The sequence below is a fragment of the Colletes gigas genome, unplaced genomic scaffold (assembly GCF_013123115.1).
Source record: "Colletes gigas isolate AHSC1104 unplaced genomic scaffold, ASM1312311v1 Colletes_gigas_Sc00001, whole genome shotgun sequence".
Lineage (NCBI taxonomy): Eukaryota > Metazoa > Arthropoda > Insecta > Hymenoptera > Colletidae > Colletes > Colletes gigas.
Genome location: NW_025106630.1, coordinates 6,654,955 through 6,668,060, shown reverse-complemented (window position 1 = coordinate 6,668,060; position 13,106 = coordinate 6,654,955). Strand labels below are relative to the sequence as shown.

At 41.5% G+C, this 13,106-nt stretch overlaps 1 protein-coding gene across 1 annotated transcript in view; it reads right to left on the bottom strand.

Annotated features, from left to right (window-relative positions):
* Window positions 1–715: 715 nt before the first annotated feature.
* Window positions 716–13,106, bottom strand: part of LOC122395295 (peroxidase) — a 29,112-nt gene continuing 16,721 nt past the window's right edge. The window contains exons 5-18 of the mRNA XM_043392741.1: window positions 12,782–12,875; window positions 12,290–12,481; window positions 12,007–12,203; window positions 10,458–10,710; window positions 8,398–8,543; window positions 6,419–6,660; window positions 6,209–6,341; window positions 6,007–6,134; window positions 5,830–5,939; window positions 5,441–5,533; window positions 4,882–5,051; window positions 4,675–4,783; window positions 4,124–4,214; window positions 716–1,443 (exon numbers count right to left, since the gene is read on the bottom strand). Coding sequence (XP_043248676.1) covers window positions 1,300–1,443; window positions 4,124–4,214; window positions 4,675–4,783; window positions 4,882–5,051; window positions 5,441–5,533; window positions 5,830–5,939; window positions 6,007–6,134; window positions 6,209–6,341; window positions 6,419–6,660; window positions 8,398–8,543; window positions 10,458–10,710; window positions 12,007–12,203; window positions 12,290–12,481; window positions 12,782–12,875 — 2,102 coding nt within the window. The 3' untranslated portion in view covers window positions 716–1,299. The remainder of the gene's footprint in view (window positions 1,444–4,123; window positions 4,215–4,674; window positions 4,784–4,881; window positions 5,052–5,440; window positions 5,534–5,829; window positions 5,940–6,006; window positions 6,135–6,208; window positions 6,342–6,418; window positions 6,661–8,397; window positions 8,544–10,457; window positions 10,711–12,006; window positions 12,204–12,289; window positions 12,482–12,781; window positions 12,876–13,106) is intronic.

Here is a 13,106-nt window from a genome sequence, read left to right as displayed (position 1 = left end):
TTAAAGTAAGGAAAAGTGATACGTCTATAACGACGATAAAATGATGCATCGGGTTCGGTAGATATACGTGAATAGAAATTACACGATAACATACGTAGATTAATATAAATAACTATAATGTTTTAGTACTATTTCTAACTAGTACCTTAAGGCGATTTCTGAGGCTCATAAAGGGGTAATAGTTTATGGCTCGACGTTCGATCAACTTGACTCTCTGGACTCTATTTAGAATACACCCGGTTAAAAACGCAACCTTCAATCCGAACTTCCGGTTAGGTTTACGTTAAAACAATAATTGCATCTTTAACCGTGTTGCTTATCAACTATCCAATTTTACTAGGCATCGACCATGCTAACTATTACGATACTCGAATATACATAACTGTTCGTTTAGTAGATCTCGTGAAATCTTAGAATCTTAAAGTCTCGATAGAAAAGTGACAAGAGTTAAAAGTCTTCGTCGGTAAATTATCAACTGCAATTTCTACCAAACGAATAATTACTTCCGACAGCTTTACTGTGATTTTCGACGTTGTTTCAATTAACCGTACATTGAATATATCTTCTGGTGTACATGCTGTTTCGTAATTCGTGACATTGGAAAGGAGAGTGTTCGTCCAAAAATGAGTCGAAAATATGAAATAAATATTCGATCAGTGTTTATAAATTTTATTCTATATTTTCTCCTAATTCTTCGATGAAGAATCACCCTCTATTCGCGTGACGAATTACGAGACACCTGTAGTTTCTAATTTCCTGTGCGCGGTCAGTGCCTGAGACTTCTACAACGTGTGCGACGGTGCGAGGGCTAATTAACCAACGTACGTTTCGAAATTACATACAGAAATAACAAAACGAAGACCAATACGTTCCACTGTTTATTCTGGTAGTTATAAAAATCTACGAATTCAGCTGACGGCGTTCGTATTACATGCACTCGGTGGGGAAAGTATGTTCACAGGATAGAAAAGTTTTCATCTTCAAAGTTACAGAAAGTTATTCCAACTTGATTGCAAGAAGAGAAGCAAATAGTGTACTTCTCAATTTATTTGTCAACTTACTTTCCGATCACGAATGGTAATAATTATTTGCTATCTTGTGTCTTATTTGTAGAACGTACGATACGTTATACGCTACTGATCAATGCGGTCGAGTCCCTTTTTTTGCTCGGATCCAATATTCGGCGACGATAGATACCGTTTCTCAGGTTTGTCAACATACTTTCCGGCGTCGTGTGTAAATTCCTGAATACCATTTCGGGAATAGTGCCGATTCAACCCCGTGCACCGATGGTCCGGTTTACTTTCTGAATCCCAGATAGGAAGCAATCCCGTTAATACTCTCAAAGAAGAGTCTCAATATCTCGTCTCTGTTGTAGTCGTTCCGCACCTTCTCCGGTCTCGGTTGTCTTCGCACATCAAGCAAGTGCTCCTCCACCAATCGCTACAGTACAATATATAGGTTTACATTGTAGGTGCTAGTGCCGTGTAATCCTTGGTAGAAAATTGGGAGAAATCTGTCCGGGATCTTCTTTCGGTATTTTTTTTTCACGGTTTACGCGTGCAGCGTGGAATGTCAGTGTGCGTTCCTCGCGATCGAATATCGTGTCGTTCGTTCGAAACATTTTTGGGGGTGTATCGTTACAGTTCGTCGAGAAAGATAATTGCATCGGGCTGTCCCAGAAAATACCACGCGATTTTGGTAAATTTGTTTCAACAAACCACGATCGAACTTGGTTATAACGAGAACAGAAAAAACGTGTGTTTCATTTTGTTTTCGATGTTTCGAAAATATTTTCTGGGACACGCTGATATTTTCCGTGACGGAGGAGAAGACTAGACGTCGAACTAATCGCTCTATCCACCTTGAGGCAATTAACATTAGCTACGTGCTAGTATGTACATAATGTGCGTGTTATTATTATTTGTTACGATTAAGACTTATCACGTATGGGTAATAAATTAGATAGATTAGATAGTCAACGGTAGAAAAATATACAAGAGCACGAGAAAAAGGAGGAGATTCTGGCATATTGAAAATTGTCTAAGAACGTGGAAGAAGGTGTAAAGATAAAAGTGGTGCAAGATAGAGAAGTCGGTGATTTCGATTGTTAGGTACTTTTGGAGGTCCATGGCAATGAATAAACTCGATCGAACAGTACTGATTTAATCTCCTTCGAATTAAGCACTGCAAGCAATTCACATGTTTCGTACGCAATCGACTGTGTCAATATCTCGGAGATAAAGAATTCTTAAATTCATCACTGTATGTAAAACAGTAGCAAGTTTTCTATCAAAGTTTGGTAAATGAATGGGAAAACGTGTTCCACGGATGGAACACCGTAAGTTGTGCAATGAAATTTACATTGTACGAGCTTTCTAGCAGAGTTTGGTCTGTGAACAAAAGAGTGTTTGCCTCACGGTATAAATATTGGAGTATTCGACAGGTATTCGAACATGTTTAACGCACGATGTTCTACCATCGAGTGGGTACACGCACGTCTACTTTCTATTAGGTAACTCTAATACGAACTAGCGATAACGAGTGATCTGGAATTGCATGGTTATCGATCGCTTCATAACCTGTTAATCCATGAATAAATCGTGCAATCATACGCAACGTTTAAACTGCGACGCAACACAGGCACAACTAACTGTTCTATTGTATCGACTAAAAAACACTTCCAAAGCAAATTATTAAAAGCGGTCGACGTGAGAAGTTGTCGGTCTACGTAAATGCATACTGGTTCCGCAGCGGTCGTGTTTGCAACTCGTACAACGTCCTTGCTATCTCGGCAAATATACGCGAAGTTCCATGATTATTTAGTATGCCTTCGCAATATAATTTGTTGCCATTCGAGGCTCCGCGTACAGTTACTTCTGTCCAAATCGTTCACCATTTTTCCCCTCGTACGATGTACACGTAACCACTGTACAAAATATCGATTTTAATTTATACTCTAATTCGTGAAAATTCGTGTAAAATATTCTGAACTATCAGTGAAGGATATGCAAAGTACCATTTATATTTTAGTATTTTTTATTTAGCAAACTTCGGATTAATTCTTTCTCCTTGAATATTTTAAACATTTTTATTGAGATATAAAAATAAGGGAAGCAAACTACAGTGAAGTAAGAATACTTTTCATCTGAAATTACAAAAATAGAATTTTTCTAACAAGTGAGAATGGTGAACGGTTCCCAGTGCGAGCAACTGTACGCTAAAAAATGTTTGCCCAATTGTAACTTCGAATATTCACCTGTAAACGTCGTAGAACTTCTTAAGTATAATCGTTCAAGGTAAAAGCACCAGTAGTTGATCATGCACAAAAAAAGAGGATCTTGAAAGAGGAAACGGTCTTATTAAATATAGAAATCTGTAATTCTTACTACTAAAAAATATTGACATTGACCGTGCTTGAATTAAACATTCTACGAGATTAAATAACCTAAGGGTTTCCTCGAAAATATCTAATTACACCTAAGTTACTTTTTCATTTAAAAACTATCAGTGTTGTTTATGGCTTTATGCAGAGAGGAATAGTATTTTTCTATCTGATTACGTTATCAATTATTTGAAAAACTTTGAATTAAAATTTGAAGAACAGTTGGCACGTTTGCTTTTAAAGAGCTAAAAAATACGATCAACTACCGTTACATTTACCTTGTCTGGATGCACATTAAAAAAAAAAAGTATAAAATGTAGAAGAAACTACGAGCAGATTGTAATTTATATTTAATCGTAGGTAATGCGGCTCGATCAAATATAAATTACAACGTTTGTTCGACAATAAATAATGGTTACGGTGTCTCTATGTTATTCGGGGGGCGGGGATTAAAATTACTTAAGGTCGCTAAATGGTCTATTCGTTGCTCTACCGTATCCGTCCGTCTGCTCTGTGTCCCTAAGCTGTTTCAAAATGCAACGTGCAGACGCTTTCTAGTTCGCTATGCTACAGTACCGTAATGTGTCTCGAGTAAGGGGTGCCTAAGGGTCGTGCTTCTTGGCTCGTGACTGTCCTTGACTACGTGGTGGTGTTCGTCTAGGCGGTCTCTACTTTTATGTCTAAAAAACAGCCTTTTTACTTTCCGTACGGTCGATACTGGCCCTCTAGATTACTCACGTATTGCCCGTGACTCGCGGTGGGGTATTCGGCCCATTTGCTCAGGTCCATGCTGGGGAGAATTCCGCTTCGACAGGGCACTCGAGGGTTTCTGCGAACCAAACGTTCATTTTCATTCCAACGGAATTATCTTACAAATTATCGTTCGAGCTTTGCGCAACGATCTTTGCACCATCGAATATTGCAGGCTGTTACAAAACTGTTTGGTCGAATACTAAATTATAAATTATTACAAAATCGAAATCAACGCGTTGAAAACGAACGTTTCAAAGTTTATAAAGTTTCGCTTCGACTTCTTTGCCAATAACGAGTATCGAGGACTTCGATCGAGCAAAGTTGCCTTAGTTTACTGGCTTCTTCCGCACGACTTTGGCCGATTCTCACGATGCAATCGCGCCGCTCGAATCTCCGGGCCGTCGCGAAAGGAGCGTTTAAATAGTCCCAAAGCAAGTAGCCGATTCTTTCTTGGCGCAGAAGCACACAGTTTCCCACAAATATCTCTGGCTTCGTGCATCGTGACGATCACGAATCAGGCCACGTCGATTACTTACATCTCGTGGTCGGGGAGGACCATGGGATAGATCTGTATGGTGTCGATCAGATCGGTGTTGTCGCAGATCACTCGGGCGAGCTTTATTTTCCGAATCTCGTTCAATTGTTCTAAAATGAAATTCGTTTGTCGTTCGATTAAGATTTTGCCCGTACGTTGGATCCGTTTTCGCGGGGTTCTCGATCCTCGATTGGAAAGGTATTCTTACCGAGAGTGAAGGACGACGGCTGATTGGGCAGCTCGTACCAAAATCGGTCACCGCGACGAGAATAACTGAATTGCGTGGCGATCACGCAGGCGAAGGTTGGGCCGAGCATGCTACCCGGAAGTGGTCTCTCCGACACGCCGCCGGACCAAAGATCGACGTCAGCCGGATGCCTGGAAATCGAATGGTATCGCACCGTTACTTCCGAGAATTTAACGCGCGAATCGTCGAAGTCGATTAATAGTCTTGATTCATGGCTGGGACTAAAATTAGCATGGTTTGAATTATTAATGAATTTTTGTTGATCGTTTCATACCCGATTCGTTCGTTACGATTTTAAGCGATTCGTGGAATCGTAGCCAGGTATGGAAATTAGGTGGTATTACGGGCAATAATAAATGCAGCAGGGAATAAATTATTTCGATACTTTCGATGTTTTGGCCTTGACGTGTAAACCCTCTTCGGGGGAATTGTACAACCTTACCAATCAGAGAGAAAACGAGGAATTCCTTTTTTATTATTCTGGAGGCTTATGTAATGGCTATGGGGCCCGTTTACTCACTCAAAGATGGAGCTGTATCGTCTGATAGTTTCGTTCGGCATGGAACCGAACAGCTCCTCGAAAGTGTCCGCCCAGGGAAGGCCACAGAATTTTCTGCAAAAAGATAGCCGGGTTAATCAGTTCGGTTTTCATTAGTTTTGTCGCGGTCGAGATTCAATCGTAGACACAATGGCTGACCACGGAGCCAGTAGTTTCATTCCACTTATGGTCAGACGCTCCAGATCGCTCTGTCCAACCTGCGCGTTCTACATCTCCTTAATCTACAGTCGAATATTTCTACGATGCAAACGTGTTCTAATTTTAACGAAGTACACAGAATGCTTGTCATAGTATTTTATTTTAATCAAAACTACAGCAAAAACGCCAAGAAAGAACGAATGTTCACCAACCTAAATTCCATGTAACTCGGAATTCCAAACTCACGACCGCGCTGCATGTTGAAGGAGACCAAATCCAGCCCGAACTTGGCTCCTGCCTTTTTGAACAGGTGATTCGTAACCTGAAATCAAGTCGTATGAAGCATTCTGCGGTTTGAGACTCGAAGATCATAGGAAATAGTTTTGTACTTCTTGCGTGATAGAGTCGTCCATAGCCTGAGCGACCTGGTTCATCAATCCCATGATGTATTCGTCGAAAACACCAGCTCGATACAGATCGTAGGGTCTTCTGATCAAGTCTGACAGTCTCTTTGAAGCTTCAACGAAACGAACGTTTTAGCTACGGCTAACTGAGATTTATTTTAAATTGTCACTCGATATTCATACTCACCAATAAATTTGTGAGCTTTACTCCATCTTTCGACCGCGGTTGGCAGCAAAGAATGGCCGAATCTGAACGCTGCGGAGGCAAACGCGTCGATCACTGCTGGATTTACGCTGTCGTCGTAACCGTCCCAGTATGTCTTCATAGATTAAAAATAATATACAATAGGCGTGTAATCATTCGACTTTAAAATATATTCAAGTTTAAAATAATTACGTTCTTCTCCAGAAGAAGTCCAAATTTCTCCATGACGTCTTTTCCAAGCAATATGGGCAGGAATTCGTTGTAAGTGATCTGCTGGATCTCCGCGATAACGATCCTCCTCGACTCTTGGAACAACGTCTCGTCGTCCCAGTGTGGATTGATTTGATTCAGCGTTTTGGCTATTCTGTTATGCTCGCGCGCCATAAGCGTGTGCATGCAGGTCAACACCAGCTGCTCGTTCACTCGTATTTCACCTGGGGACAAAAATCGCGGCACGCTCAGCGAGAATGTTGTTTACGATCTTTCAAAAATGCGTTTTATTTCCTCGACCGGAGAGTAGGGCAGCTACATTCCACGGTTCGTAGATATCATAAACGAATCGTAGGAAATTATTCTCTCGACTTGGCTAGTTCAACGGTTATAAATTATTCAGAATAAAGTTAGAGTTTAAATATCGTTGAAGACTGCAAAGTGTTTAAGTTTCAAGTCCAAAATATGATTCTATAAAGCGTTCGATTCCGCGAGAATTGATTTCACAGCAATTTTATTAAGATCGATATAGCCGAGGATTTATGGTTCTCTTTCTTGTTAGACTGTGACTCAATCGAATTAGCGCATCGAACGCAACAAAGTGATCGTTAACGAAGCGTAGCGCATGGAAACGTTGACTCCGTGATTGCGAGTACACAAATATTGCCTTCTTGTCGATCATTGTGGCAATATTACCAATTAAGCCGTCGACCTTGATTCCGGACCGCTCCCTTTCACGCTTATACATCGCGTTATACGTCGATAATCGACCGATCGAACGGCTATCAACGTTCTTCGGCTCGACGGCGCAGAATGCGAGCGTTCTAAGTGAATTTCGACACTGCTGGCTGTAGATAACTATTATCATTCGTCCTGCAGCTACGTAAGACCGTGGTCTGCGACTGTTATTAGCCTGTTGCACGCGAAATGGCAAATTTCATAAACGACTTTTCCACAATTTGGTAATTAAAAGGCGCTGTCGGATGGCATTGATTATACATTGGGTCGACAAAGTCAAGATAATTCAGACGCAAAATTTAAAAGTAAGCATTTATATCTATCAAAAGTTTTATTACAAATTTGATCGATTTCGGTTCTTCGTTTCTCTTTGTATGAGTCTCTATTCACCGCGATTAGACGCGATGCCAACGCGATCGAGCTGCACGTTGCATATTAACTGCACCTAACTACGGGTTACTGCACCCGTGCATCGCGATGGAATTGTTTCGTCTTGTGCACGGAACGATCATCGCGCAGGATATGCGCGATTTTCTGATCGGTTGAGCACATCGTGGGAAAAATCATTCCTCGGCCGGTGAATGTGACGCGTAGAAGGTGCGACGAGATAAAATCGCAGACCGTTAATGAGTTTTTTTTCGTCGCTCACGATGCGGTGGTCCGATCCAAACGAAGATCTAGAAGGATCAGATTTGTTCGTCGTTTTATCGCGTTGCTTCATTGTTATTAAACGAAAACGGAGCTTCATGAACGAAGAAAGTTCCCGCATTCGTTACGTCTCATTACTTGTTCCTGGCAAATTAACATTTTAAAAAATCGGAAGATCCAACCTTTTTTTTTTAAATAGTATTTAAAATCAGTTACGAAGTTTACTAACTATGGTGGAAAATAAAAAAGTGTGTATATCCTCGCGTTTTGCAACGATTGCAAATCGTAACGAGTTTGATTAGGTGTCAGAATTGGATCCAGCGACAGGTATATCAAGAGAAGCTCTTTATGCTCATTAGCTGTATTGCACAATATATTTGAGTCTCACGGTCCGGGTTCTGACAGTCGATACCGAGTAAACCAGATTTGCAAGTATCTCGTCTAGCTTCTTCAAGTGTCATCGATATCGATGTGTTATTTAATCCCTGAAGAAGCTCCACTTGCAATGCTCTTGAAACTTGATCGTCGCAGCTCGCGTTTCAAGAATGGCTAATCAGAAAATTAGGAAGATTTACCTGCTTCGAAGCAGTACATCGATCGATTGGGTCGAGTGCAACCCTCGTCCGGGATGTCCAATTTGAGAGGCAGCAGATCCTTGAGGCCATATTCAGAGAAGACAGAGTTCATACGTAGCAGTCCACCGTAGCCTGAGCGAAGTTTCCTGAAAGTATCGAACAATAGGGGATGTTTCGACGGGGTCTCGTCGTGTACGTTGACGGGGGACGCGTGAAATTTCGTCTCGTGGAACGCCTCGAAGTAAGGGAGAAAGAACCGCGGGTGCTGTACTCGATTGAGTAATCGTAGGATCTCATAATGCGAGCGGACTAGAAAGTGCGAGGAACAGAATGCATGTACGCTACGTTAGAAAATATAGAACAACGTAATGCTGATTTATTGTCGTGGCTGACGTAACGGACGTACCAGCTTTGAGGTGTTTCGAAGAGCCTAACAGCCGCCACTTCGGCAGGCGTGTTGCAAGTGGTTCGATAACCGAACGCGTGACTATTATCGTGTGACTGTTATTACGTTGTTCTGTATTTTTTTTAAGTGGCATAAGTTATGAGGCAACGATCCTATATACTCCATGCACCGTGTTTTCATTATCTCCCGGCGCTCGACTAATATTGTGCGGTATCGCGCGTGGGTGGCTGCAGAAAAGTCATCGATAAGGACACCGTTTAGTGTCGAACTGTATTTCTTCTCGACCCTGTTTCCTTAAATGTCATTTCTTAGAGAACTAATAGAAAATATGCAAACAAAAGTCGATCAGTTTTCAGTCGACTATCAATTGCAATATAAGAAATTTCAAAAACAATTTTTCTCGATAGAAAAACCAAGGTCACTCTGACTTTTTGACTGTATATTTCTGACTTTGTAGAGTCGTTGATGAAAATGTGAGTTCAACGACCCCCCTATACCGTGGCCTTCGGATGGCCTTGACCCGAAACGTTGAGTAATATGCATCTTTGGTCTGGAATCGGGTCGTTCCAATATACAGTAAAGTTCCGATTATTCTGCATCCGGAATGTCCAAATAACTGGCTTAAAGCGTCCTGGAAAAATTATTTTCGACTGCAGGGGTCAATTACAATAATTTTTGGTCAATAGAAATACCCTCGAAATCCTAACCACTTTTGAGAAAAAAATTCAGTAAATGGAGAAATTTTTCGACGAAATTAAAAAATTTCATATCGTTCTGGAAAAATTATTCTTGGTTTCAGGGGTCAATTACAATCATTTTTGGTCAATAGCAATACCCCGGAAATCCTAACCACTTTTGAGAAAAAAATTCAGTAAGTGGGTAAATTTTTCGACGAAATTAAAAAGTTTCAAATCATTCTGGAAAAATTATTTTCGACTGCAGGGGTCAATTACAATAATTTTTTGTCAATAGCAATACCCACGAATTCCTAACCATTTTCGAGAAAAAAATTCAGTAAGAGGAGTAATTTTTCGGCGAAATTAAAAAATTTCAAATCGTTCTAAAAAAATTATTTTCGACTGCAGGGGTCAATTACAATAATTTTTTGTCAATAGAAATACCCTCGAAATCCTAACCACTTTCGAGAAAAAAATTCAGTAAGAGGAGAAATTTTCCGGCGAAATTAAAAAATTTCGAATCGTTCTAAAAAAATTATTTTCGACTGCAGGGGTCAATTACAATCATTTTTGGTCAATAGCAATACCCTCGAATTCCTAACCATTTTCGAGAAAAAAATTCAGTAAGTGGAGTAACTTTTCAATGAAATTAAAAAATTTCATATCGTTCTGGAAAAATTATTTTTAGTTGTGGGGGTTAATTACAGTCATTTTTGGTCATTACATATACCTCCGAAATATTACTCACTTTTGAGAAAAAAATTCATCACCGAAAATATGATGCGAGACAAATTCTTCGTTTTCATCATTTCATATGTAGGTATAGTCTAATTATATTATATTGCTAATCTAATTATATTGCCCCAGTCCTAATTATGCCAGTTAATCGGAATTTTACTGTATCGACGAAGATTTTGCGCCGAGAAGAAAAGAAACGAGGCGTTTCTAATAAAGAGAATCTTGAAGAGTAGGTTTACCTCGCGAACGTTTCTGTGATGCCGTAGACCGTGTTCCCGTCCAACACTCCTGTCAAAAGATTGAACGGCACGCGAGATCCCAATCGACAGCCGGGCCTAACGGCGGGAAAGGCGCGAACGAAGTCCATGCATTTTACGTTGAACAACCTGTAGAAGTAATCGTCTTCCGGTATGAGGATCTCGTTGCAGTAAGGGTTCTTCAGATGAGGCGGCCGATGGCAACATTCCTCGGGGTCGTTTCGGTTCAGAGGATCTGTAAGAGCGTGCTCGTCGATCATACCATGTACCACGTGCACTACGAAACTGGGCTACCAATAACGTTACAAGACAGAGCAAAAGTTCATTAAAGAAAATGAAACGAAATTAAAATTGACGCAAGCTTTGCTCCAAGAACAGACTGGACTAATTAGTTAACCCATTTCGTAGTGTCCGAATATTAATTCGAGTCATTGTGTACCCACAGTGCATCGTTAGGCACGTAACTTTAATTAATGCTACCTAAAATTCTCATTCGCGTCGTCGGAGAGCCACGCTTCCGGTTCCTATCTCGCTCCCGAACGCGAGCTCTCGGCTCTCGTTTAATTTTTCAAAGACGTAGTGACACTTTTCCCAGAACCAGCCAATTAATTCTTGCCTAGTGACGCGCAACCACTGGCCTCTGTTCCTGCCGCTAATTACCAAGTTCCAGGATAAATGCGCGGACGCGTGCGATTTTGGTGCGGATCGCACGGCCCGTGGAAACGGTAGTCACATGATCGGCCTCCTGCTAGTTATCTGGACGCCGATCGTTCGCTTTCTCTGGCAGTTACCCTAGTTTCGATAGACGGTAAATATTCGACGTAGAAGGGCTTGGGAGCCGTCTACGACGCTTGCTATATATGAGCGTCCCGACACGCTGATGTAATTGAACCGAAGTCGATTGCATAATTTGCTATTGACTGAAAATTAGATCTCGGGCTGCTTTCTCTGTCATCGCAGAATTCTCGGTCACTCTGGGCCACCCGAGGCTACGTTCGACTTTTTGCCCTGCTTCTTGCTAATCAGGTTCTTTCGCGACTAATCGCGGATCCCCCGAGAGAAATCTACCTATTCTACTGTTTTTTACTTTTTTATTAAACCGTTATTGTCACGCGAACACCTCTAAATTGCTTCTTTTATCGCCTTGTTCCGTTTCAAGGATCAAAGAGGCTCACGAAATCATTTCTTTTAAACCCTACGAAGTTATATATTATCATATTCATCGCTGAGAGTTACGTAACAAATATCTTACTTCTACCAGATGATTAACCCTTTGAACTCGAGTTTCTGACATGGTGCATGATTTGCATATTCTGATAGCAACGTTTTTAAACATTTAAACGTCCATTACGCAAGCTTTATTTTGTCGCTCGTGATCGAGATTGTTTCTAGTCGAACGCGAACAGCCTCGAGTGCAAAGGTTAATTCCTTGAATCATTTATGCATTCTTAAGATCGACCTCGATAAATCGTACACAACGGCGCGTTAATTTTACCGTATAACCGGGGAATTATCGGTACTGGGATCGTACCTAAAGGCGTTCCAGTCAGCGTGTAGTCGTGGTCCATAAACTGTCCCCAGGCGATCACCATAACTGTGCCGGCGTGATCGTGATAACCCTCGTCAGGATGCATGGTACGCGACACGATGCGTGACATTGGTAAATCGTGACCGGTGACCGATATCCTCGGCGCCGATAAACCATCCGCGAACCTCGGCGGCAGTAGTCTGCAGAAAATACACAGATTCGTCGCGAGACGATTAAAATTAATCGCGAACGGGCGTTGGTGGTTTCGCGTATCGTGAAAGTTCACCTCTGGAAAGGCGACAATGTGGCACCCCATGTCGGGTTCCGCAGGTTCGTGCAGAGACCGTCGTTACGTCGGTATTTTCCTGCTCGACATTCCACGTCGCTCAAGTAGGCCGGGCATATCTCGCGGATCAGCGTTTTCGATGTATCGATCAACGGTAGACTCTTCTCGATATCCTCGAAGGTTAGCCCGTACCTAGATCGATCGAACGATACCTTACGAATCACCTACATATTGTCGTTATACCTCTGATGTTTTCGAGTTTCACAAAATCAACGATGACTACAAAGATTTTGTGTATACAAAGTGGGACGATAAAGTCTCGAGGATTATTTAGTAAGAGAACTGTAATTCTTTTAATTGATCCTTAACTGGTATCGTGGGTTAGTTGACACGTAAATTACATGAAAAAGTGTTGCAATTTAGAATAAAAAATGACTGTTACTATGCAATTTAATTTTTTCTGGTTGCTTAACGATTCAGAGAGGTTCTTACGTGTTAGCGAGGTTCGAGCTGATGTCCAGGAGGAGTTCGCCGACCGTGGCCAGGTCTTCGGGTCGCCACATTTTGCTCTTGGGTTGCGCCACATCTGAATCAACCGACGAAACGCATGAGCATTGTTATCTAACGAGAACGCATCGCTTTGAAGTTACGCGAACCTGACTGTTGTAGGGAGAAAGTAAGATCAGTCCTGGATTAAGGGGAATGTGGCACCGCGTGTACGTACAGCGGGTGGTTAAATTACGAGGTACACGTGTCAACCTCTGGGGAGGGGTCAGAGTGACTCAAAATGTGCAGTGAAAACTCAAAACTTTCTACT